At 38.6% G+C, this 27,885-nt stretch overlaps 2 protein-coding genes across 5 annotated transcripts in view; both read left to right on the forward strand.

The window, feature by feature from the left end:
• The first annotated feature begins 4,481 nt into the window (after window positions 1-4,481).
• Window positions 4,482-8,863, forward strand: lactb2 (lactamase, beta 2). The gene is made up of 7 exons (XM_005740736.1): window positions 4,482-4,711; window positions 5,235-5,395; window positions 5,595-5,715; window positions 5,981-6,159; window positions 6,700-6,848; window positions 7,318-7,405; window positions 7,987-8,863. The coding sequence occupies exons 1-7, from the start codon at window positions 4,590-4,592 to the stop codon at window positions 8,028-8,030; spliced, it is 864 nt and encodes a 287-aa protein (XP_005740793.1). The 5' UTR covers window positions 4,482-4,589; the 3' UTR covers window positions 8,031-8,863.
• A 1,702-nt stretch (window positions 8,864-10,565) lies between these two features.
• LOC102205918 (nuclear receptor coactivator 2-like) overlaps window positions 10,566-27,885 on the forward strand; it is a 50,136-nt gene continuing 32,816 nt past the window's right edge. For 2 of the 4 annotated variants that reach the window (XM_005740737.2, XM_005740739.2), the window contains exons 1-2: window positions 10,566-10,741; window positions 23,615-23,676. The gene's annotated coding sequence lies outside the window, so the exon portion shown is untranslated. Of the gene's footprint in view, window positions 10,742-23,614; window positions 23,677-25,559; window positions 25,760-27,885 lie in introns of those variants that run through there. The other 2 variants (XM_005740740.2, XM_005740738.1) reach the window with 2 other exon arrangements.

Consider the following 27,885-nt stretch of genomic DNA (forward strand, 5'->3'; position numbering starts at 1 on the left):
AATATATTAAGTAATCCAAAGTATTCAGAATACGTTACTGTCATTGAGTAACGTAACGGAATACGTTACAGAATACATTTTGGGGCATGTATTCTGTATTCTGTAATGGAATACATTTTAAAAGTAACCTTCCCAACACTGTCTACAACAAGGTGCAAACCACCTACAGTTACAGACAACAACAAACATTATTTGGACAAATAAAGCCAAGATCAACTTGCACCAGAATATAAGGAAGAGAAAACTATGATAAAGAAAAAGTATAAAACATTATCTGTCGGACAACACGGAGGTAATGTGACATGGATGTGGAATCAGCCCATGGGTCAATGATGTCACTGCTGATAGAAGCAGTAGGATGAACTCTGGAGTGCACAGGGTTATTCTCTCTGCTCAGATTCAGCCAAATGCTGCAAAACTGATTAGACTTCACAGTGCGAATGGGTACTGACACAAAGCGTACTGCAAAAGCAACCCTTATATTTAACATGATGCTAGCTTGACCAGTTAATTTTGAGCCTCTGAAGATGAAACAGGACAAAAAAAACTTCAGTCAAAAACTACCAGTCCATAAAAATGGACATTTAAAACCAAAATCGTCTCCATGATAGGATCTGGATCTTTAATGTGTCAGTCCACTGAAGTTTCACTCATTAAGCTTTCAAATTAAGATGCCATGACAACCCACTGTCTGCTTTAGACCACAGGAGCAGTCTGCGGGCCTCTCACTCAATACCCAGTTTGTATAAATTATTACAAGTATGAACACAGCTCCTCGTAAAGATGAGTGCGGATTTGTCGTGAGATCAGACTCCCACATTTACACTCTATACTGTTCCTGAGCTCCTCTCCCACCCTCTTTCTCTCCCCCAGTCATTTACATTTATATTGAATTAGAAACCATGGTGGAGAGCGAGTGGAGGCAGCCGAGACTGATTATAATGGGAGATTACGGGCCGACTGCACCACCATTATGTTGTGTAATTACAAAGAGAGAGAGAGAGGGGAGGGTGGGGCCGTTGGATTCCCCAGTTGCCAGGGTCTATTTCATTTAGGGAAATAATGTCTCGCTGCTTTCCCCTCCACTTATTCCACCTGTAAATATTATAGAGAGCTGAATCCTTCCCTCTTTTATGCCTGATTTTATGGGTCATGATTTATGGGAGACAAATATCAGACAAGGTGTTAAGGGGGATGTGTGAGTCGTCCATCGGGCGATTTATCGCTGCATCTCGATCTGCTTTTGGCTTCGTTTGACTGCATCGATCTGATGTTGTAATGCATGTAGGAATCCTGGTCATGCACTCAGGAAAATACCTAATGACCTCAACATAATGGAAAGCCCCTTGGAAATAATCATGTGTTGTATTTCCCTTTATAAAGTGATGTGGGAGGGAGGTTACAGAGGAGGTGTAGAGTTTATTTCCTGTACTAAGAGAATAGTAATAGCCAAGAATGTGTTGGTCAGTTAAAAAGGAAATTACAGAAGACACAAATAAAATATCCCTCCATAAAAATCCACTGACGGTTAAGCTGAATTTAACACACAGTAAAGACCTGAAACCCAAACAATAAAACTTTAACAGATTAATGAACAAGATTTTCCACCCACTCTCACCAAAGGAAACTTTATTTCAGTTTATCTATGTGGCACTTTAAAGATTATAGGGTTAAAAGACATTCAGAAAAAGAACATTTAGTCCTTTATGAGTAAGAAGGGTGCCTTCTACCTTTCCTTGTCTTTTTGAAAATCCTGGCTTCATGAGTTCAACACAAGTTTGTAGCGATGCCCAATAATCAGTCAATCATTAAACATGAATGATTTAATCCAGGGGCATGAAACCTGAGTGAAACTTTAACTTGCTGATTTATTTTTTTACTTCACTATTGTCCTGAATGTCCCTCAAGAACTTCATGTGATGTTTAAAAAAAAATAAACAAAACAAAAAAATAAAAAAGAAGGTCCCCATCTGACACACAGTCTTGAGTCTTTAAATGATTCCCCTCTGTTCTCATGATGAATGTGGACATATTGTTACAAACTGTTCACAACTTAAGCCAACAAGCTATGGAGTTACAACTGACATTTAGTGCTAAACTGTGTACTTTCTAGTCCTTACCAATTACAGTCCACTGTTTAGAAAGTTGCTTGTCATCACGCCCACTTGCACTGCATATCTCACAACTTTTTGATTCCATCTTAGTCTGTAAGAGATCCCCTGCTCATTATAGGAAACAAAGCAGAGGCTGTCAGCATGCATAGCTCACCATGTTTAATCTGAGTGTATGAAAAGATAAAGCTCTTGAAATCTGCTTTAATTAAGAATTTAAAATGATAAAAACTGATTCCAAGTATGTGTCATGTGTGATTTTGGTAGCATCTTTAAGCATACGCACTTATCTCTGCAATGTTTTTGCACTAACTCTTCAAACATACTGTTGACTCTGTAAACTATTCATATGAAATTCACCAGCCCGGCTGTAAAAGAGAGATGCACGTTTAATCTCATCTTGAAGATTAAACTATCATCCAAAGAGAAAACTTAGCAAAGGACACTTATTCAGACATCCAACAAAACTAACAACAGTATTCTGCAAATGAGTACTTTCTGTAAGGCTAACTTCTAATACTGTGTAGCACCGTTATCCGTTGTACTATCTAGCTGATGTACAGTTACATAGATTTCAGAACATTTGCTTTGATTGGGCGTCATTGTGGAGAAATCTACGAGGCAGTGGGACAGCTGATTAAATGAGAAAATGAAATGAAAAGCAGAACAAAATAACACTTTTAATTACATTGTCAGGCATTTTGGCATTGATGGGTACAGAGTGGGAATAGCGCCTAACTTAATTCTAAGTGTCAAATCACATTTATTCAAACACAATATAATGAATTTCATTCCCAAATTGCCTCCAGGATCATGTCTTATAGTACCTATAAGCAAGTTTTCTTATTTTTTGGGCTTAAAAGAGCAAAGCAGGGCTTGATGTAGGACATTCCTGGAACACCTCTACTGTCTCCAAGAAGAGACAATGGAGAATCAAAGCAAAGTCCTCAAAGGTTTCTGATAAAAGCCTGAAGTGGTCAAATACTACCAGCATGCAAATGTTTGTTTGTTTTTTAAAGCAGCACTCTTCTGCTCATCCAATGGACATAATTCCTCTTAGAATACACTAGCTTGTCTTTTCAAGCTTGTTGTACTTATGTAAACGATATATATGTGTGGTTTCTACTGACTAATGCACACAAATTGCTACACAGACAAACTACCAAACATGAACACACTTTTAATGAATGAGCAAACGAAGCAAATGAGCCAATAAACCAATGAGCTTCTCAGAGAAGGCTAGTTCATAACATCTCTGTGTACCCGTGAACCCACTGGACTACAAATCAGAGTATTTATTTTATTTAAACATAGCATTAGTGCTGCAGTTTAAATAATAATGATGATGATGATAATAATAATAATAATAATAATAATAATAATATTTTTGTAAAGCTGTTCTCATCCTATGTGTTCAGTCCATGGGCCTGCTGCAAAATTCCCTTAAAACAATTGCAAAACTTTCTTAATGTATTCCCAAATATACATATGAAACTTCATTAACTACCCTGTTTCAAACAGTTTTTAATGATTTTGACTGACCTGAAACCGCCTATAGTTCAACTTTCAGGATTAATGACAGCAACATTAGCCATTCGACCAGATAGTTGTCATATTTGAGGTTAAAATTAATAAAGTTACAAAGCGTGATTATCCTTAATAACACTCAGTCTGACAAACACTGATAATCTTGGATTTTTAATTATATATTCACAATGTGCCAGCCTGGGTATGAGGTGACTCAAACTGGACAATGGCCCCATCTAGTGTTTGGTTTTTACTATTGCTTGTAAAAGACCGGTTTAGTCTTTACCAGGATTTTTGGAGCTGTCATTATTTTTCTCCTATAAAATAATTCGAATTATATAGAACTGGGTTATGTTCATATATGGCACTAATATACATGGGTTGTTTGTTGAATGGGCTCAAGCAGTACTGACCCAAAGAAAAGAAGGTCCTTGTTTTAACCTGCAAAATATCTAAGAAAGTGACACGAAAATGCTGTGTAGTGACAAAGACATTAACAACAAAGACAACAAAGAGCAGTAAAACCACAGAAACCTTTTTTCCCCACAATCCACACATGCCTATCAAAAGTACACGTGTGAAATGTGAGTCAGTCAGATGTGGTGGGAGATGTAAAGATGCGATAGGTTTACCCAGTCAGTTTCGAATTGAATAGATATACTGTAAAGTACAGCGTGAAATAAAGTGACAATAATAATGTGAAAAAGAACATAAGATAAAACGCACAGCAGTACTGAAAGCAAGCTTTAAGTGACACATTTAAAATGGGTCATAGAGGATCATGTCAAAACACTGACGCGGATGAGCGAGCTCAAGACTTTTATTTTGAAATCTTCCTTAGTACGTACAGGAAGTAAACAAGTTTTATATCCTGTATGAGATTCTCCTGAACTTTTACTTCTGTATGTTTTGTTATTTTGTACTGTTGATAACTTCACGCCAGCTGGAGCTATGAGCGCCATTATTCCTCGCATAGAGCAGTTGTCTGCTAGAGTGGTTCGGGTTTTGGGCTGTAACCCGGGACCGATGACTCTGCAGGGAACCAACACTTACCTGGTCGGCACGGGCAAAAGGTGACTCTAGTCGAGCCAGTAGTGACGTTTATCATTTTCCCAAAAGGAAACATGAGTAAATGTGTTGTCTGTTTAGCTCATGTGTATTTGAAAGGGACTAGCTGGCCAAAAACTTGACACTCCTTTTCCGTGAAATTTCTTAGCTTGTAGAAATGGGCGCTAATGCCAAATTCCATTTAAAATATTTTAACTTGAGCATTTTCGCGCTTCTGGATAATAAAGGTGACAGATGGAACAAAGCTGAAAGTGTGACATTAATTGCCAGGGTCTTTTTGTTTCTTCGGCATATACTCAATATAATAAATAATAATAGTTTGGAGTAATATTTAACAAAAATAGTAGACTACATTTGCAGTGAAAAGGAGCGCTTAGTTCTCTGTAATGTGAACAAAACAGCTATAAAACAATAGCCAACTATAAGACAGAACAATGGAGTACTCATCGGTAGAGTTGGAATATATGAATATGCATAGTTACCTTTAAAACCCTTTGGGTGAATATATAATGAGCAATTATATTCCAGACGGGTGCTGATAGACACGGGGGAACCTGCTGTGCCTGAATACATCAGCAGCCTGAAACAGGCACTGAAGCAGTTCAGCACCAGCATCCAGGAGATCATCGTCACACACTGGCATCACGACCACACAGGTGGAGTAGAAGATATCTGCAGGGACATAACTGGTGAGCCCCTGAATGTGTGGGTATAGTTGGGTTACTTCACCGTTCATCATTACTGTAATCGTGAAATCTATAAAAGCCACCTTCTAATGAAAAATCTGTTATTAGTTTAGTGAATCAAAAAACTGCCAGTACTTTTTCGGCTTAGAGGACTCAGTGAGTCAGTATTCATTTCTTAGGGGTTTTTTTTTTAATCTTGCAGGTTCTGAGGTCCGAGTCAGCAAACTGCCTCGCTCCAACAAAGCAAGAGAGACAGCAGGAAGCAAAGACTACAATTACCTAAAAGATGGAGATGTTGTTGAGACGGAGGGAGCCACACTCAAGTCAGTTCAGTCTTTACACTTTGTGAATTTATAAAAGAGCATTAAAAATACATCTGTCATAATATACACAGAAGAACAATAACTCAAAGACTTTTTCAGGGTGAAAATGTACAAACCAATATCATGAAATCTGCTGCAGTACCAACAAAAAATAAAATGTGTTAATATTCCTTTAGTTATGGTTATTATCATTCTGCACACTGACATGGCTTTTGTCTGAATCTACAATCAGACAATTGAGCAGAGAGCCATTTCTTTTTCCCAGAGTGCTTTTCACTCCGGGCCATACTGATGACCACATGGCCTTGGTGCTGGAGGAGGAGCGGGCTATCTTCTCTGGAGACTGCATCCTGGGCGAGGGCACGGCCGTGTTTGAAGACCTCTACGACTACATGAAATCTCTGCAAATCCTGCTGGACTCGGAGGCTGACCTCATCTACCCTGGTGAGCAAGGATACGCTGATGCTTGGCCCCGTTTTATTTCTTAAAAAACACTCTGGATAATGTTTTTTCCCCCCCTCAACCTGTTTGCACACAATCACACAATCTTGTGGTACATCATCACTACACCAGTGAGAAATGTATATTTTAATAAAAAAATGTAGGTAAGTCTAGTTTGATACACCATTCTGCAGATACCATGCTGTATCACAGATCATCGTCTCCATTATATTAGATAATGGTGAATTGTTTTTCCATATTTATTGCCAGGAGTGTTTCATGACATTGTTATGAGTTACTCTATGACTTCCACTTCTAAGATTCACTCACCGAAACGCCTCGAATAATTCTTTTTTTTTTAAAACCAGTGAATATTTACCTTATTTTCAAAATAGCTGCCAATAAATTGTCCGTTGATCGACTTTACTTGTTTCAGAGCTACCGGCTGTGCTTCTTTGAGTTCTGCCTCTCTGATGTACATTCATTTAACAAAGTCTTTCCGATGACTGGAGAAAAAGCTTGCTGCTGCTGTTCTCTGTGCAGGCCACGGACCTGTGGTTCAGGATGCTGGCTCTAAGATCAGACACTACATCAGTCACCGGGACCAAAGAGAACAACAGATCCTGGCAGCCATTCAGGATGGAGCAGGAAAGCCTTTCAGTTCCATGGAGCTTGTCAAGATTGTGTACAAGGTCAGGAAAAACCTTCTTTTTCTTTGATGCTGTTTCCAGCTTGTTGTCAAAGGTAGACTGGGTAGACTTTTACCAGTAATTCTACCATCTTTGACCATGGAAGCAATCTAATCCCTTCTGATTACATTCTAAATGGGCTGGCACTGCTGTACTTGTCTGATCTTGTCGATGTTCACACTCATTGCAGAGCATTTGTGTCTGCTAATCAGATGATCGTCAATATTACAAGATATAGACTTAAAAAAAGAGAGATTAATAATAACTCGGAATTAAATGCAGAATTAAACGGTTTCTTGAAATGTTTCTGTTTTATTAATGGCTGCCTGTGAAGCACTTTTCTCAGCTCTGGTGGTTTAGCATGTGCTATACAATTGACTTTGACCTTGGCCTGATCCCATACAGACTGATCTGTTTTGAGGCTGGATCACAAAAAAATGACACTGAAACTTGTGTTGCTTTTCTCTCTCAGGACACACCTGAACACCTGCACCAAGCAGCTAATGTGAACCTGGTTCATCACTTAAAGAAGCTGGAGAAAGAAGGCAGAATCAGTCTGGGTATGGTCTCATTTACTTCCTTTACAAAAAAGTTCCAGCAGATACTGTAATGATTCAAATATGATCCAACAAAATAGACGTATCTCACCATGTTGTTTTTTTTAATGCCTCAGCTCTGGCAGCAGCTCTTTGTTGCTGCTGGGAAATTTCTGCTCATTTGGTACAAAGGTTTGCTTGGACTCAAAGAAGGCCTGATTAGATTTTGGTGACCAAAGATCAAAAGTCTTTGTGACTTCACATCCATCCTATTCTTTCGAACGTGATATATCAGGAATATCTAGGGAGGGAGGAACATGATTATATCAGAGATACGTGTTCTCTTAGACTCGTAGATGAACTGATAAGAAATCGGTGGTCAAAGTTCAAGGTAACTGTGACCTCATGAAACCAATTTCTGTCCTGTAACAGATGAGTCTGAATAGACAGGTTGTAAACTTCAACATGCATGGTGAGCAGAGGTATACGACTGTGAGTTGGTAGTTTTAGTTACTATACTTTAGGACTGCAGGTTAATTATAACTGTGCTGCTGTCATTTAGAAAATTTGGCTGTGACACAAATGTAAACCTTTCTTTCCCGCAGTGAACGAATCTTCACAGAGCAGCAAATGGAAGAGCAATCTGTGACGTCCACTGACAGTGAGATGAAATGGAGCGTTGGGCTGGGATTTTCAAGATCAACAGCTAATGATTTTTGAATGCGAGATGATTGCGTTCAGCGCTATGTTTGTGCTGTACACCAGTGCTGATTGAGAAATGTTCTAGAGGAAAAATCTGTTGTATTAATCACACCCGTTGCTTCAGATATTTCACAACTCAAAACACACAAGGCACAGAAAACAAAGGGACTCACCAGGACTGAGCTGCAGCCTGTGTTATAGTTAAACAAGGCTAAAATTTGCCTCAAGGTCAGCCGCCTGTGGCCGCAAGAATTAACCTCATCCTGAAGTGTGATCAGAGTGCTACACTTCCCCTGTCTCCCCCCCCCTAATTAAAACTGCTTAACTGCTTCTATGTCTTCTTTTTTTGAGTTGAGGCTGTTAAAGTGAGCTTTTTGTGTTGATTTAAAAATAATTGTCAGCATTGTCTTCCATTTAACAATACTTTCTTGTCATGTAAGTGGGATGAGTAGGATTTATACAGTATAAAATGAATGTACTGTACTTTATTTTACTGAGTTTTGTATATAATGAAGCCCAGAAAGTAAATAATCTCATAACATTTGTCATTGAGTTGTTATTTATGAGGCTGGCACTTCCCTATCACAGGTGTGTTATTGCAATATCTCAAGAAAGGTTTCATGTGGGTAAAAGGAAATTCATTGCTTAACTGTTCAGCTGTTTCTGGGTATAGAATTTTTTTATGCAGGCACTCGGTTAAGAAAGATTTGTCAAATAAAGCATAAAGTGTGTGTATGGGAATGGGAACTGGGGAAAATAAAACATTTTGGTGCTTTCCCAGACTGTTGACCGTGACACAATGAGAAATCTAAATAGTGATGTGTACAGAAATATATTTATATTTTATATCCAGCTGTTTTCTCCCTTTGCGAACTTTAAGCCGTCTGTCTTTTCAGTCATGTTAATGAATCTCTAAACTTTGTACTGGAAATGCTGCACACATTTTCAGTCAGTCGCTAGGTGGCAGTATCTCTTAATTTTATGGCAAAATTCATCGTACCATGGTCAGTTACAATAATTTGCATTATAATTGTTCTCGTTTTTTAGAAACTTGTTTTAAAAAAATATTATATGTAAATATGCGTTGGAATACTGTGAAAAAAAAGGTTAAAATTAAACTGTGAGTGAATTATGTACATGGACCTCCATGTTTCCCTTTTCAACATTTTGCTCATTTGGGATTCAGCTGTATCTTTACTGAAAATCTCTCACCTTACACTAAAAAAAACTACAGTGCATAACTAATGCAGGACATTTGATGGACACCTAACACCTATACGGTGTATTGTGGACAGAAATATAATTGCAGGTTTAATTTGTGAAATACGCTTTCACATATCGTTAGCTTCATAGCATAAGTGCCTAAGTCATTTTTTTGTGTTTTCGGAAAACAAGAAAAAACTAATTTTCTAAATATCACATGCATATTTTTAAATATCACATGCATATTTTTAAATATCACATGCAATTTGACCAAAAAATGACTTAGGCACTTATGCTATGAAGCTAACGATATATAGGCCACTGTCAGAGCGTCTAAATCTTAGAACTGTATGAGCATGTTTATGGCATTCACTAAGTATTGGCAAAGGGAGAACATGTATTTAAGAGACTACAGGAAAATATTTTGTAAGTTACTAACTACACCCTACATACTACATCTGGAAGCAGCGGTGTCAAACAAGGGGGGCAGAACCAGCCTGCAAGAAAGAACCGATCTTGCTCACTGGATTGTTTGCAAAGTTTTAAAATTTCAGTCAAGTTATTCATAATTTCGCACTGCAATACCTGGTGAGTCACTATCAACAAAGTTCTAATTATAGATTAAAATACTACAGCTGTTTAATTCCAAGAACTCTTACTTCATGTCACCTGTTCTGGTCTCAAACTTTAGGATTATGGGACTTTCTGAGTTGCATCAAAGATGGTGGAATTCCTAATCTGTTGACTATGACTGTGACGGCCGGTTGTTGTCTTGTTTTATATTTTGGCCACCCCCATTTTTTATATTAATTTGTAATTTAGGTTATATTAACTTTCTGTTGTCTTATACAGCTGTTTAAATGCGCTTTATAAATACGTCTTAATTAATTATTTGCACATCTGCGTTAAACTAATGCACACGTAATAAAACATATTGCTGAAACTGCGTTTTTAAAAGTATCATACGTCGTTCACCATTTGTTCTATAAATGTGAATGTTCCCATAACGAAAAAGAAAAGAGGGACTTTATATGGTGTCTTATTTTGGTGGTTTACTTTTCTTTTATCGCAGTCAGAACTGACAAAACAAAAAGTCACAAACTATCTCACAAATAAAATAGAAATAAAAATTGCATTCAGGGCTTTTAGTTCAGTTTTCCCTCTGAATAACTAGCTGACGGGAGTTTGCGTGCACGAGTGAGGCTGAGAAAGGGCGAACTGCAGAGACACCCAGCTCTGCCGTGTGGTAATGAGATGAGTGGAGGTGGGGGTGGTGGCGGTGGAGACGGAGGAGGGGGGTCTACTGGTAAAGATAAACAGCCGAGCCGAGGAGCCTCTGAGCCAGATGAACATGGCGGCTCCGGTCCAGGACGCCGCTGCCGCTCCGTCCCGCTGACCGACATCTCCCCGACGACATCCCGCACGTCAGGCACCCACGGTCTCCCAAACTCTCAGGTAAGTTTCCCGTCATTCTCTTGACCCCCACTTCTCCCGTTAGTCCCACCTCCAAAAACACGTATTAACGTAAGGGCTCGTGCAAAGTGTCCACTAATTTAAATCGAGTTCTATACTAAAATGATGTGCATTTGTTGTTGTTGTTTCATGTTTTTTTGTTTTCCTTCATGGCGGTTCTACATTTTTATTGGGTAGTGAAAATATACCACAGGGTTAATTAGTTGATTACAGGAAATAACGTTATGTTCGTCCAGTATTTAAACGCGCAGGTCATTCATCCGTGTTCACGAACCGGGTCTGACGGCGAGTATACTTCGCTGTGTTTATCGGCCAAATCGGCTGATTGACAGCTATCACTACTGAAACGGGGTTTCGGGCGAAACTAGCTCGGTGGATAAAAATGCTAATTTCCGTTGGTAACCTGCCAAATCCACGACTAGGGTTCAAATGTTCGGCAGAAGAAGTGAACGCAGATTGGCTCTGCTGTTTGTTTAAGATGTTTAAGCAACCGTGTTACAACGGCACAAATATCCCAACCAGGACTTCGCCGTTTAACTTTTAACGGTTAGCTGTTTAAATCCCCTCTTCCTGATCGAGAGAAGCGACAACTGCTGGTTTATGTGAACCTCCGCTGTAGCCACAAGCGTTCAGTGCTCGCTTGTTGCTCCTGTTAAAGTTTCATGTAATCACCCATAATTAAACCCTCGTTGATCACAAATGGGTTTATCAGATTAAGACAGACATATAATTGTTTAACTGTGAACATTTTATGATATTCTCACACTGGTTCATATCGCTTTGACTTCCTCAAGCAACTCAGGCGTCAAGCAAAACAAACGCAAGCGTCCACTTCCGGTTTGTAGTTTCAAAGTAAAACCAGAGACGCTCTAAAAGAGCTGTTCCACTTCCTATTACTAATCCCATTGAACAGAAATTGGCTGAAATTCTGCAGCGGGCCCACATAAATTATTTTATTTTTGGAAATACAGAACACAGATCTAATATTTGTTTAATGTTCAGACTCTTATAAAACAACTTTTATGTCCTTTTCTCATAAAAACACTTCTGTTAATACATGCTAAGTAATTGTTTAGAATTTGTGGCACTTTACCAAATTAAAACAAGTTGTTAAAAGCAAAGTCAACCCACAAGATACATTTTAAAGTGTGTACATGTAGCAGCTGGTTGTGGTGGTCAAAGCTAACTGCCATCAGGAAATGTTCTGCTGTTGTTTCAAGTTTCAAGCCTGAAACTAACATATCAGCTACAGTGAAGCAGTTCACAGCCATGTACCCAAGTCCCTCAAATACTTATTTCACTATAATTAACCCATAAACAAAGACCATAATGGAAATGTTAGAAGAAAAAATGTTTAACCCATAAAAAATTGCTGGGATACCTCTATAGGATGCTATCAGAGGTCCAGAGAGCTAGCGTTCTTCAATATATTAAAATTTCCCTGTTTTTGTTGTTAATTAAGTTTAAAGATAAAATTGTAGGTAGTTCATAACTTGTGTTATTTCATGATGGTATAATTCCAGCATTTAGTAGAATGACGTCACAGTTTAAATGACTGTTAATAATAGATTTTTAATAATTAAAAAACAAGTGTCTTTTCCTTTTCTTCCATCTAATGTGACATAGTTTATCAGCTAGCTCTACTGATTTGTGAGGGGATGCTTATCTCTCCAGAATGTGTTTTTTTTTTTTTCAGGTTTGAAGCTGCAAACAAACAATAATAAAAAGGCTAATTATCTGAAAGAACATGTTATTTCAAGTGATATTATCGTTTTAGTCCAGTGGGAATAGTCGTAGGTGAAAATCCATTAGAGACCGGTAGATGGATAGAAACTACTGACATTATTATCGTCATCATTTTTTTTAATGTATTTAAAGTCATAACAGGCTATACTCTGTAAAGATGGGAGGACGTCTGCTGGTTTGTCAAGAAGGGCGTTGTGTGATTTGAGACCAGGCGTTTAGGAAATGAGGGATATTTACATCAAACTTGCGTCTTTTTTTCATGATATATGATCCTTGAGAGTGCTTTCACTTTTACTTTTCCTTTGTTATATGTGTATGCTGTTAAAAGCCAATTTGCAAAGCAAAAGCCAAATGATTTGCACTTTAGAGTGGCCAAGTTTGAGATATTACAATCATCCCTCTTATATATTCAGCAGATTGCTCCTTTTTGGACTACATAGCATGTGTATGTATGCTAACAGGACAGCATAGAATGAGGAGTGCGGCTGTGACAAAAACATGTCGTGCAGGTTTACGCTGAAAAGAAACACTCACAGCCCAGAACGTATTGTCTTGCAGTGAGGTGGGCCTTTTTAAATGCAGGCATAAGAATTTGTCTTTATTTGCTGTTGTGCTGGTTTCTCTGTGTTTGCTATTGTGCAGGTATCTTACTACAGGAAACCTGACAGCTTGCCTACGTGACAGGTGCCATCTGATTCCTCTGGAAATGTTATCTTTGAGGGCTGGGCTTATGATTTTTTTTTTGGGCTCTTTTAGGCTTATTTGCTCTTCCCGGCACCCCAAACTGAACTTTGAAAGGGATTGCAACATGTAGGCCAAGTGTTCAGGTTCTGTTTAACCCTTCTTTTTGTACCTTTTTTCTCTCTAAGGGGTTAAGAGGCATTATGCTATTTATGCATAGAAACAGTTAGGCAGCACAAAATACTATGCATGCTTTGTTTTAGTCAGGGATTCACCTCTATCTGTTTGCTCTGTGTTTTTGTAACGTTTTTATTACAGTTACAGAGTAGTGTCTTGTCTGATTAAATTCTTGTACATTACAATACAATGTTCAATGCCAAAACTACCTTATAGTGCTGCAGCAAAGTGCAGGAATGTTCTTAAGTCCAAGATCTTAACACAAATTTGGCAGCCTGCCCAATGAGGGATCCTTAGTGGCTCGAATTCACTAAACCACATGAGGGCTCAAATAATGTCCTGACCAATGACGGCAGCAGCAGGAGAAGGAGGAAGGGCAAGGCTTGACTGTGCATTTCTCCTCAGTTTGTTTTCTATGACGTTTTATCCTGGGACAGCAAGGAAATAGATTCACACATTTAAATCATAGCCATCAATCCCTGATGTTATCCTGGTCTTGGATTTAAAATAAATCTAGTCCTAATTTAATGTGAGTGAATTAAATCAGATATAGACGCGAAAGTAGTGACAGACTATAAAATAAACATGCCAAAATTGTAGCTGTAGCAAATTCAGGTGGTGAGCACTGGGTTCCGTATCTACTTAAGAGCAAACGTTGCCTTCAGTGTTTCTCACCCACAAGCTGATATTGTTAATTTGGGAATGATTTAGGGGGGTATTTAAATACCAGCACAACTGGTCCATCTGTACATCTACTAGTATTTACCAAGGGGTGTATGTGTGGGTGTGTGCATGCTTGTCGACTTATCTGTGTTTGTTTATGTCTGTCTCCTCTCTCTGCCACCAACTTATCAGACACACTCTGCCCCTGGCTTTCTGTCACGTAGCAGAGACAGTCGCCTTCCAGGTCTGATCCTCCTGAGACCAAGTGCTCTAATTAACCACACACACACACACACACACACACACCCATGTCACTGACTCCCCTGAAAGCTTCCTGTGGTGCCTGAAAACCATAATCACTGTAATATTCCCTCAGCAAAATGAATCTGCAGGATATTGTTACAGTATCTGATGATAACATACGTTTTACTTCTAAATCAAAGTGCATTGACTTGCAGATTTGAATACAAATTATCTCCTTAAACATTACTGAATAATAGGAAGTAACATAAAAGAGTCTTAGAATAGACTTCATATATGAGCGTTTAAAAGGTCAGACGATGTATTGGCTCATGCGCATTTTTTAAGTTATCTTGAATAAGTAAAAGACGATGCTTTAGATTGCAAAATGTTTAAGGCAGCCTATTGTGTACAATCTTTGTAATTGCTACACAGTTTCTAAATTAGTTCTTTCTTATCGTGCTAGATGTGACATACGCCAATACTTTATATCTGCGATAAGCTAATATCAGCTGATATCAGCTAGCCAATTCACTGGTTTTTATCATCTCTGTTGACACATTCAGTAGGTTATTTAACAAAGTTCTCCTTTTATTTATTTTTGTCCAACCATATTATTTTATTTGACCTTAATGTAAACAGTGAAAAGCCTTGATAAGGGTACTATATAAACCAGTGCAAAATGGAGCACATTTCAGATTGGAGAGCTGTAGTGAAAAATAGGTCTCCTTTTCCTTCTACAGCATTTGGCAGTATGTAGTGATATGGCTTTGTTCTGCAACATTCAGATACAGTGCATACACGATGGGAGCAGCAGCACCCTGACAATAGACATAACACTGATTGATGCAGGTATTGTAGATTCCACACTGACAAGTATATGAAGGCCTTCCTCGGCCTGAGTGACAAGAAGTCATGTAAAAAAGGATGCTTTTGGGTCCATGCTTACTGGTTCCATATGAATTAAGAGGGTAAATAGCAGCCAGATGCTGCTAATAAAATATGCTTCATTTTAGGTGTTTAGCACAATGCTGGAATTTCCCAGTGCTCAGAGAAACTGCAAGAAACACAAGGGCTACATCCTGGACTCTGCAGGCGTCAGTTAGCATGTTAAATCCTAAAGTACAAGGCCTGCATAGAGCCCTGTGAAAACTATATTTTTCACATGAGTGTTCATTAACCTGCCTGCCTTTGGGACCATTTGGGCTTTCATGTAAGAGACTGCACTATCGATTACCCATGCGTCTTTGAGGCTAATTTCTATAAAAGTATAACCCTTCTCTGTGGTGTTTGCAGATCTCCAGATAGATAATGTAGTATGATCCCTACATAACTTTCTGGTTGTGGCTTCCATGAACTATGACATCACCTTTACTCATTTATAGTGGCATTTGACGTGTGGGCCAGCCATTTTCCAAATGAAAAGTTTCTTAACTCCAAAAAATTTAAAAAATTAAAAATTGTTTCATCACTGATGGACTAAAAAAAGCAATCATGGAGGTTTTTCAGTTTTGGGTAGACTATCTCAACTTTCTCAACTAAATTATTTCCACAGTTTCCCTCAGTGCCATCTGGAAATTTCTGTGCTCCTGCACTGAAAAATCGTTTTCTATTCCTATTCTATTTTGGATGCATGGGTCAGCATGTGTCGCAGTTTGAATGAACAATGACTAATGTGTCAACCACAATAGCGGCTTAATACAGACTCAAAGTTTTTTGGTCTACCACCTGTTTATTTTAAAAGGCTAATACTTCTAAAGGCTAGATGTGTTTAATAATTTGCCACGATTATGATTTAAAGGACTTAAAGTTTCAGATACATCAAAACATTTGAATCATATTTTTAAAATGTGATCATATTTTATCCTAATGACAGGAGCTGAGAGAACTGAGGAGAGGAGCTCTAATACAACAACAGCAACACATCATTGCTCAGATACTAGCCAAGGCGAAGCACTTGTAGCTATTCTTGCAAAAAGTATACATACTTATTATAGATATACTGGAAACACTTGTTTTGTTTTTTGTTTGTTTTTCCTCGCGGTTATAGTAAAACCATGAGACCTAAGGCATGCTATGAAGCATCTGAAAGTTAAGGATAGTTGTACAAAGAAAAGCTGTTCTTGGGAGATGCAGAGCAACGGCTGAAAAATTCTTGTTATTGTTAGGGGAGCAAGTCAGATCTACATGTCTGTTGCTTATGACTCAAATATGATCTTAATTCGAAATTCAGACAAAGAATAGATTGCAGCAAAAACCACAAGTATTTTGTAATTTCTTGACATGGTGACTGCACACAACAACAGGAGGGGCTTTCATTCATATTCCCTTATTTACCGTATGTGTACCTAAAATAAAATACTCGTGGACTGGAAAGTTTGATCAGTCATCGTCATCATAAATCACCAATGTGTTTCTTCGAAAAATTTTAAAAGACTCTACTGTACTTTGACATATGATAAGATGATACTTATCATATGTCAAATAAGTATCATATATCATGATACTTGTGACTGTGGCCATGATTATAAGACAGTGTGGTCAACACCATTAAGAAGCATTAAGAATTATTTAGTTAATTAATAATTGTTTGTATTGTAAATGATTACATCAAAACCTGACGTAAGCTCAGACCGCCTACAATTTAAATGAAATCTTTTTGTTTGTCATGTATCTGAATGATAGGAAGTCTTTTAGACTCATGCAATACTATTGTTTTGTAATTTGTGCATACTTAGATTTATACTTGCTAAAGCCTCATATTTGCTTCAGATAAATCTTGGAATCACTTCAAAAATGTAGCCCTTTCCCCTTGTTGTTGGTATATGATAGTGCTATCATAGTACTCATTTTAGTACTGTAAGCTACAGTGTTAGCCAGGGCACAGTTGTGGAAGTTTACATGTATTCATGATGGTAATTTGAGGCTTTTTATGACTTTTCTGAACGGTTCTTTGTCTGTTTCAAGATTTTTTTATTCAGCATACACCTTTGCCAACTTTAAAATTAGAATTGGGTCCACAAGTTTAAATTTATTTTAGATTTTGTCTGGTTTAAACATGGTCAAAAGTACACATACAGGCACATACAAATATAAACATGCATACATAAAACATTTTTAATCAGTTGTGCTGAAGGTTCTCTAATGTCTTTTAAGTTGACTACAACTGCTAGTTTCTCTTTGGCAGCATAAGAAAACATTTGTTTGACACAACTCACTGGTTCAACCAATATAGAACAATGAAAAAGTCTAAGGAACTCAGTGAGGTTCTAAGAAGGAGAACTGTAGATTTATTCAAGTGTTTCCAAACGCAGATTCTGGGATGATCGGTTCAAATAATTTACGTAAATGCAAGTGGTTCTGATATGCCACCACTTTGCCGATGTCGGGAAAAAGACCTAAACTGTTGACCTCAGATGAGAGGGAGGATGTTCAGAAACATTTTAGGATTCAGCAAGGTTCAAACCTGCCTGGGTAGAGAGGGTGCAGGGCAAAAAAAGAAACCACTGCTCCAAAATCAACACCTTCAACTTCAACTGCAGCTGTACATGGACAAGCCAAATGTTCTTCCAATGATACATTGCACAAAGGGCATGCAATACTGAAGAAGGAGGACTAGCTCAAAATTAATCAATTTCACCTCAAATCAGCTGCTAGATGGTGGAAACTTCGGTGGTCCAATAGGACAATGATCCCAAACACATAAGAACTGGTTTTGGAATGGATAAAGGAGGCTGATGTTGGGCTTCTGGAATGGCCTTCCCAAAGCCCTGACATTAACTCGATTGTAAATTTGTGGACTATGCTTAAAAGCCAGTACTTTAATGAACCCTTTAGATCTGTTTTTTTGCAGTGGTTTTGACAACTGATTTAAGAATAGCAAAGAGAGCAATCGGCAATGCTTACCACTTAAAATACACTTTTGTTGAGGCTCTTTCAAACTTGGGATGAATGAATAGCATCTCAGGCAAGATTTATGTTTCTATTTTTATTTTTTCTTAGATTCATTATTGACTAATTTGGGAAATATGCCTAAATCCAAATGAATACTGTAATTTGAACTAATAAATGTGGAAAGATTTTTCCTTCTAAACACAGTTTTCCATCACCAGTTTACTCTTAGATTTAATTTGAAAGTGGTATTTAAAGTGGCAGAAAAAAAGTCTTAAAAGTCTTCAGTTTGACTTGCTTAAACCACATATGCTACAGTGAGACAGTGAAAGTCAAATTTTAAAACTAGCAAGTATCAAGACACCTTCTGGCAGATACATTTACAGTCATTTTTTTTTCTTTTTTTTTATAAACACTGAAGACTGCAGCTGGCTATGAAAGCGCAGCATGCAGCCTCACATGATTTGAGTTTCTGGCTTTGAATTCACTCTCTCTCAGCTGTTGTGTTGTCGTGGCAGAAAGTCTTAGTTTTACAGTAAACGTCTGTTGCATATAAGGGATACATATACCAGATTAAAGTGCTTAAACAAAGCAATAAACCAGCATGTTGCCACTCAGCTGAGGAGCAGGCTGCAAAGCTAACTTGCCTTCCTATGTGCAAACCATATGGAAAGCTGTGCAGGGTTGAAGCAGTAGACCTGTGAGCCAAGTGTAGCAGGTTGCATAACAAGTGCTAATTTGGTTAGCTGGAGCTGATGGCGGCTGTAATTCTCCAGCACTATGACAGCAGAGCTGTGTTACAGAGAGAGAGAGAGAGAGAGAGACTCCACAGGCTTCCAGCTGGATAATACAAGCTAATAGCATAACAGGCTTTTGCAGAACAAACGCAGGCCATGGCCAGAGCTAATTGTGTTGTTCATCACAGCCTTTTGGTGACAGACCATTGCTGCAAAGATGACAGTAAAGAGGTTAAGCAGCACTGTGGCCAAAATGCATATTATGGCTTGATTAAGTCCATTCTGATGTCCATTTGTTACTCCGATCCTATTCTCACAATGAGACTCTGGAGATGAATCAAAGTCACGTAATGACAAGTTATTAAAATCAGGAAATAACTGAAAAATGTTAAAAGTTAATAAATATCCTTTTGTCCACATGTGATCAAAGAGAGGTCATCAAAGCTGAGCTTCTTGTGTTTTGGTTTAGCATCACATCTGTGGCTGAGAGAGAATAATTAGATTAAGAGTAAAAGCAGATGACAGGGCTGCTTTTGAAAAACTTGTCATTTTTAAGAGTTACTTAAGTCATTTGTGGCTTAAGGGTAATTTTTGTGCAGTCTTAAGATGAATGATTGAGCAGAATTTGTAATTAGTTGACATGCTAACCTCCCTGAATGACTGTGGGTGCTTTTGTTCATATTCACAAATTAGTCATATGTTTCACATAACATTATAAGACATGGGTGGAATCTCACAGTTTCACAAGAAATTTGATGCATAATTGTGAACATTGCAAATTGCAGATGGGCTGTTTTTGCACATCTTATATGGGATTATATATTTTGCGTGACTGGCCAGGATTATCAGCCTATGCGTCTAACTTGTGTAATGTGTTAGACGCATAGGCTGTATACTGTAAACCAGCTCTGAGCTCGGTGTAGCTGTGGATGTCTGTGTTACCATAGAGCTGCTTAGTAACAGAAATTAATCACAGTCAGGAAGTAGGCCGTCTCTCTGTGTGGCTCTCATTGACTTTCTGTAGCTCCCTCTCACTCTTCCCTCTCTCTATCTAACAGACACTCAGTGTGTGTGTGTGTGTGTGTGTGTGTGTGTGAGTGTGTGCATGTCAGTGCGTATGTGCGTGCTTGGTTACCACAATGTCTATTATGCAAATAATTAACAGTGTAACCCTCCATTGTTAACTACAAAGTTTGGTCTTTACACAATTGCCATGACTCTGTAGGTGCAAATATGTGTTTCTTTGTTTTTGCTGAAAGCAAAGTTCAAGTCACTTTGGGGGCCCATTGTTTATTTTTTAAAACAGCCTTTAGAAATTATTTGCATGTTCTTTCCTTTGAGAAAAGGCTGTTTCCGAAAGGGAGAAAACAGTCCAACTGGTTAATCTGTATTTTACTGGTGCTTCAGTGTGCATCTTACTGTCTTGGTTTGTTCTACTTGAGGTCCTGGGTAAAATGACTGACAAAAATGTACCCTTTGCAGTACCTAAGTTTGCAGTGCACAAAGTGGGCTGGGTGACAGCCACAGGATTTTTCTGTCATCGTGCGTGTGCGCAGGAAGAACATTTGTGCTTGCATGTGTGCTTGTGCAATTCACAAAGGAGTTGGGTAGAGATCAGCTGTCCATCTTTCCTCCACAGACACTGACACACTCTGATGCACACACAAACTGACAAATGCACACATACGCACAGCTATCTCAGTGGTGGCAGGTGCATGTTAAAGTGCAGTGTGGTTTGAGTGTGCTGTGTCCAACACACACACACACACACACACACACACTCACACTAAGTAACAGTGAACAAATCGGGGGGAAGAGCTAGCAGATGTTTCAGATTTGGCCACTGACCAAAAAAAATAACTTCTTCTTTTTAGTACTTTTCATTTGGTGTTCTTGATTACAGTAACTACACACACACACACACACACACACACCACAAGCATGCAACACATTACCACTGTGCTAACGATCTCGATTTGGTAGGTTTGACTCTTCCATTTATTTCATCTATTTTAACTTGTTAAACTTTCAAGCTGCAACATATTGCATTATACACATCATAATGTTTTTAAAACTGGTTGGTCAACCCTGTCCATGCCCACAGTGAGCAATGCATGCGGATACCGAGTACTGATACCAGTTAAATGACTGGACTGTATTCTTTTACTACGAGGAAGCAATTGGGAATTGCTCATTTATCTGCAAGGCAATGTCAGGCTTGGCTTTCGCTTTCCAGACTTTGTAAAACAAATTGTAACAGGCTTATTAAGTCTAGTAATAAATGACAAGACAACCAAGATGCATTCAATCTAAAATAAAAGTAAAAAGTGTGTATGTTATTCACCTAATCTTTTTTGCACTAGTTTCATTTCAGCTCAGATTTAGAATCTTCCCTGCCCACAGCTTTCATTTCATACTAGTTTCTCCTTTCGCTGCTCTCAGTCTCGCCGTGAGTGCACCTACACACAAACACAGATGCACATGCACACATGTGTTTACATGGAGCTGATAAGAGGCAGGCGAGGTGAAATAATATTAATCAAGTTGACAAAATGTGTTATGTTAATGTATGTGAAATAAATATTTCCCAATAAGTGTTAGACTGAACATTGCAAGAGGGAGAGTGCAAGAGCAAGTGAGAGAGACCTATGTTAGCTCTCCTGCTAGCAAACCAGTGCATTGCTACTGATTCATACTTTATTAAACACACAACAGCATAGATTGGCCCAGCTGTCGGCTTTTTGAGTCCGGATCAGTCTGATATTGGATCAGTACATCCCTGTGGCCGCATCAGCCTTTATTCCTATTTTGTGACATATTCTTTTGTTTGATGCTTCACACTATGTCTCTAAGGGAAAACAAGTTTCAGCTTCCTGCATCGAACGCTGAATTTGTTTAAACATAAGTACGTGAATGTTCATAGCCCCAAACCTCAGTATTAGTGAAATTGTATTTATAACTTATTTACTACTATGTCAGAAGTGGAAAAGAACAAAGTCACAGTAACAGTTCTTGTCAAGGACTTTTAGTAAAGATGTACAGAAAATTATGGAAAAATACTGAACGCTTCACTTCTACAGTCGGAGGATTTTGCAGGTCTGTTATGCTGTTGCACTGGACGTGTCGCTTCTGTGTTGAATTCTTAGGGCACGAGATGGTAAATCGTCACTCAAACCCACAGTGTGGGGTTTTCCTTTAATTTGCCATCCCTTTTAACACTGAGGGGGGAAGAGGATGTGATTCAACACAGAGAGTATGTGATGCATAATAGTTCCTGAAAAAAATGAGTTTTTACTTGATTACAACAGATATATATGTGAGGGAGGGTGACTGAAATCCAGTAAACAGGTAGGCTCTTTCTGTCTTTCCACAGCAGCAGGACATGTGACCTACACTTTGGACTTTACACACACGCACATAGTTGTCTGCAACATGAAAATGAAAGGGCACGCTGTAAAATGGTTCTGAAATATCTGATCGTTAGGGAGGGATTTAAGTAGATTTCCACTACACTTCAGCTGTTCAAATAAAAGGAGACCAGTTGTTTCATAAAATAGGATGTTTCTTGAATATGAACCAAAGCCAGTGGGAACTCAATGAACCTGGAGCAGCACCATACTGTTCCAGGTCAACCTCACGGTGTGAAAAAGGCCTCCGAGCTCTCGGAATCTTCCTCCCAGGCAGGGTCATTGTCTGGGAAAAGCTGCAGGTATCCTTGTTATTGTGGGCAGGAGTGCGATTTCCAGCATAACTGGTGGGTGATGATTAAGGTTAAATTCTGCTAAATGATTTTACCCTATAAAAGACGGCAGCATATTTAGCAAGCACACACTCTTACACATTTGATCTAGGCGTGCCCTGCATCTGTACTTGATGATGGGTTGACTCTTGTGGTAAAATGAAGTGATGTGTCTCACTTAAGTGTGTCTCATGCCTGGAAAGTGATAATTATTCATGCACTTTAGCAACTCAATATGATGTCAAAAAACGTTCACTCAGTACTTACGGGAATGTCTCATCAGTGTTTGTGTTTGTATGCCTTTATTGTTTAATATTAAAGTTACATTACTAGTTTTGGGAAGTTCTCATCCTGTGAAAATACGCTTTATGTTTCTGAGAAAATAACCTGATGATGTCACTGGGGTTGTTATACCTGTGAGCCTGGAGACTAAACATTATTTTATAAACACTGGATTTTGAAAGACACATCTCCGTTTACATCTTCATAGTCACACAAAATACATTGACGTATGCTAATTTGCGCTATGAGAATGATCCAGTGTCTTAAGAGCTTCATCTGTATTAGGGATAAAAAGCTTCGCCAACTTGGCTAATGTTGCGTTGATTTTTGGCCATTTCCAGTTTCTTACAATTTTTCTCAGTTTGTGCCTAAGCTGTTCATTATACATGCAATAATTCATTGTCCACGTGTCTGTATTTCTACGAACAAGGTGACATGCATACATTTTATGGTCCTTCAATCTGGGATCCTGTTTTCAAAGTATTACATAGTAATAGACACAGTAAACATAGTAATAAAAGGCTGAAAGAAATGTTATTAACGAAAAAACTATTTTTAAAAGTCAAGCAAAGAAACAAAGATTGTGCAGATTCTAGGATCAGCTGTCAGACACATTGCTATTTAAGAAATCTGTTTCGGCCCAACCTTTCAAACACAAACCTAACATTTATCTTTGTTTTTCTTTCATGTGTCTCACAGAGATAACTGAATGATGTTGCCATATCTTTATGGATGTTTACCCATGATGCTTTGCAAATCAGGTAAGCAGAATCTTTATGTTAAGATAGTGTTTTGCTGTATTACAATAGGATGCAATACAAATATAGCATATATCAGTACATATATATGTTAAATTACAATGCAAGTGATACAGAAAAAAAATTTATTTAGGGATGCAGTGGAGTTCAACATGCAGATGCACAGATTCTATAAAACACTGAATTTTAATTGAGTTTTTTTTGGTTTGTATGTTTGGTTTTGTGCTAAGGGAAGCAAATCTCTGTTTTAACAACACAACTGGCCTGTGTTTCACCCCTTCATCACACCATCCAACATCATTTATCCGGTGCAAAACTGGGGTGTTACATCAGATATATTGACCACTGACCAAGTTAAATTCCTACTTACTTGCCAATATACTGACATTAGCAGTGATGATATTGGCCAGTGACAATGGTAGACCATTGTACTGTAACGGCACTCTTGTTTGATTTTCTATAACCAAATATAATTAAATAGCATATTGCATGGCCAAATATTAGTGCCATGGCATCGGGAAAAGTACATTTGCAGGAGAAGTTCAAAGGTCATTCCTCAGTCAGTGTATTTGTGATGGAGTTCAAGTCCTTTAAGATTCGATTCAAGTTTATTCGTTGTGCTACACATGTACCCTTCAACCGGACTTAAGGGTACTTTCACAGCACTATAACAGGACTACTCATCCACTTTTGCACGTCAGAGTATAATCGCCTTCTAACACGGCAACTTGCAGAGTAGAAAATGCAAAAAAGAAAACAAAAACCCCAAAGTTTTCAGTTTCACAGCACTCATCATTCTGCCACTGTGAGCTTAAACTTTAAGCTCTTAAAAAAAACAACCATCTGAACATTTGGTTGGGATCATTAAAACTTAAAACATGAAACTAAACCAAAAGGAGCATCACTGGATCAAAGGTAAGGAACACCGTCAGACATTATTTACAGCAGTTCATAGAAACCACAACAGCTCATAAAGCAAAACAGGGACATCCTGACATAAGAACATGGAAAGTGAAAACACAGAAGGATCGTATGTTTTAAGCGAGGGTGACAGTTAACCTAGCAATTTTTGTGCGAGTATGGGGTAGCTGTATGTGTGCGCAAAGCTCTTAGAGCTTTAGCCATTTGTAAAATTACCTCTTAGTGTGTGTTTGTCTCTTTTTTCTGTGACTCATTTCACTTGTGTGTGTGTCTGTGTTTTTGCCATCTCCCTTCATGTAGGGCTTATTATACAAGCAGGGACAATGCTTATTATGCAAGTGCTGAATGTAATAGTCTTTCTCTGTCACTCACTGGCTTCACTGTTTCTGACAGACATCTCTTTCTGCTTCAGTTTTGAAAGTTGTGCGCAAGTTTGAATAATAGAAAAATGTATGTATGTATTTATTTTTTTGTTCTTCTTGTTCGCCAAAAATAGACAGAAATATTCAGGCACCCGTAAATTCTGACAGCACTCACATTTCTCATTTTGCCAAATATTTGCAGTTTTTTGAACATCTGCATGTAAGCATTGCAAGTTTGTGAAAAGTGTTGCAACTAGTGATAAAGTAACACATTTTGTACTTTGACTGTTTTGAAACAAATGTCATAGACGGTAATGATTAGTGTATTTTTTAAAATAAAAAAAGCCATCCAGAATTACAGAACAATAGGCCATGTAAATCATCCAGTGCCTAGAACGATTGTGAGCGAGAGGAGGGAGGAGTGTGTTCCTGTGTTGTGGGAGGAGACAGGGAGGAGTGTGTGTATGTGTGTGTTTCTACGTGATGGGGGGAGGGGAAAACAAGCGAGAGAGGGGGAGAGAGAGAGCAAGGGGGAGGGAGGGAGTGAGAGAGAGAGGATTTGCGGCATGTAGTTTGTCAGCTGTCATTAGAGGCAGATGACACACACATACACACAGACACACACACACACACACACACACAGGAATAATCTCACAGAGAAGCGAGGGGAAATACAAAACGAGTGTATGGTTGTGCGTGTGTGTGTGTGTGTGTATGCTGTGAAAACCAGTGTGTTTGCCCGGCCGGCATGGGATGTTTAGCCGGCTCTGGACCTGTTATGGACTGTTTTAACCAAAGCAAAGGTAAGCAACGCTCATACTCTGATCTGCTTCGTTCTGTTTCATGCTGACAGCAGATTAAAAGGCAAAGTCTATAAGGTTGGTTGACACACTATATTTAAGAAGAACACACTCTTTTTTTCCATATGTCTCAGATGATGACATTAAACAGAAGCAATGTTTAGCAGTGTCGTCAGCTACTTCTTGTTAACTTGAATCAATCAGAAGTTATGTCCCGCTTTAAAGCACCTGTCAGTCACTCGTGCTTTGATTGGACATATCTGAGCTAATGTTTATTTAATGTGAATGACAGAAATTAACTTTATATTATGTTATCCCCATGTTTCTTTATTAGCCCACAATGATGAGTTCTGATGCTCACAGTAGGTGTGACTATCCCAGTCATACTTGGACTTTGAGCTGTCATGTATTGTTGTTGTGGTTTTGTGTGTGCGAGCGTGTGTGCGAGCGTGTGTGTGCATGTTGCAATGGGAGTGGTTATGAATGACTGGCCACACACGCAGAGTGCACAGTCAGCAGGCCCGAAGCTGCTCTGTCACCTGAGGTCTAACCAGCCAACTGTTTACTCAGTTTTCTGCGCTTCAATAACAACTGTTGGTAAAACTCACCCAGAAAGCAGCAAGTTGGCCGAGTGTAAAATTCACAGGTTTGTGAAGTCGCTTTGCAAATGCTCAGTTTCGTAATGACAAGCTCGCAGTTAAAGGGAAAAAAAGGGGTGGACTTGTTAATATTCTTAGCTAGTGAGGTGTCAGTTCAGTTTTAATCATTTTAACTAATTCCCAACGGCAGTTTTTACACAGGATATTAAATTTCAGTAGAGGAACACTTAAATAAATCTTTAGTGTACCAGAATGTTTCGTTTCCAAGTGAGCACAGCAATCCACGTTTGAAAAATCCATGACTGCTTTTCTCACAAAGGCACACATACCAGCGCCAAACTTGAGCAATCTTAGAGGTTAAACTTTGAAAGACAACTTTCTGAAGCACAATGCAAACAGCTGGCGTTTCATGGGGTCACTGGGCTGTGACTGCATGTTAATTTTCACACAGACACTAGCTGCTTCTGCTGATAAGTCACTCAGGGAGCTGAAGGTGGAGTTTGACCTCTGGGCCAGTAGAACAACGTGAAACTCCTCTGATATCTCTATCTAGGAGTTTTTGCTTTCACTTTGTGTGGCTTTTTTAAAGTTGCCTACCTCACCGGTGAATTCGTCTAATCATGTCTGATATGAGCTGTGGTGTCTTCCCATGTCATAAAAAGGGATTTACTGCTAACTGCAAAGAAAGCAGCATTTTAGTGTTTAGCACAGTGTTTAAATTGGATAAAAGTGGTAAGGTTTGTCTTGAATTCTGCATATGTTATACAATGAAGAGGGACCACATCACTCCAGACCTGGGAACACTGTACTGGCTCCCTGTATCTCTCAGAATTGATTCTTTTAAAAGTCACCTTGCTCAAAGGCTTAGGACCAGCCACTGCCTTGTGTCCTTTCTACTGCTGGGTACCCAAAATCACACCAAAAATGAGAACTGGAGATGCTCCCTCATTTTCAGCTAATATCCTACTTGATGATATTAGTGATTTAAACATTTAAACACCCATTAAAAGCAGGGCTTCTCCTGTCACAAACTGTTATGACAAAATGCCTTTGTGTGTTGTGTAATTGTTATCGTTACTTGTTTGCTCTTTCATCAAACCTGCATCCTCATTTTTTTAGTGCCGCACATGTTGCATGAAAGGTGCTGTACAACCAAAGCAGTATTACACTACAGTATACTGTCAGATCAAAAGAGCTTTGAATGGCTTTTCAGAAGAGTTTCAAACCACCGGCCCTGTACTGTGAACTTGAAACTTGAGCTGAGAAGAGGCAGAAATCATATTTAGGAGTCCAGATTTCATGATGACATAAAACAATCACTTTATTTCCGTCTGTGTCTCGACAAGCACCACTTTTATGTTTTGTGTTTGTTTTTAATGCATGTAGGATGATTCTGCACATTAGAGGAACATAAGTTCTCCTTTGGTGTCTTTCCTAAACTGCAGTGCCGAGGCGGCCCCGATGTTTTTGTTCTGTGCTGTTAAGCAGCCGCTCAGTTTCAGTGTTTACAGCAGAAACTCTTTTGTGTGT

The sequence above is a fragment of the Pundamilia nyererei genome, unplaced genomic scaffold (assembly GCF_000239375.1).
Source record: "Pundamilia nyererei isolate P.nyererei 1_Seehausen unplaced genomic scaffold, PunNye1.0 scaffold00103, whole genome shotgun sequence".
Lineage (NCBI taxonomy): Eukaryota > Metazoa > Chordata > Actinopteri > Cichliformes > Cichlidae > Pundamilia > Pundamilia nyererei.

Coding starts and splice junctions, on each gene's coding strand:
- lactb2 (XM_005740736.1), top strand. CDS start 4,590: ATGAGCGCCATTATTCCTCGCATAGAGCAGTTGTCTGCTAGAGTGGTT. Junction 5,396..5,594: donor TATCTGCAGGGACATAACTG/GTGAGCCCCTGA, acceptor TTAATCTTGCAG/GTTCTGAGGTCCGAGTCAGC. Junction 6,160..6,699: donor GGCTGACCTCATCTACCCTG/GTGAGCAAGGAT, acceptor TTCTCTGTGCAG/GCCACGGACCTGTGGTTCAG.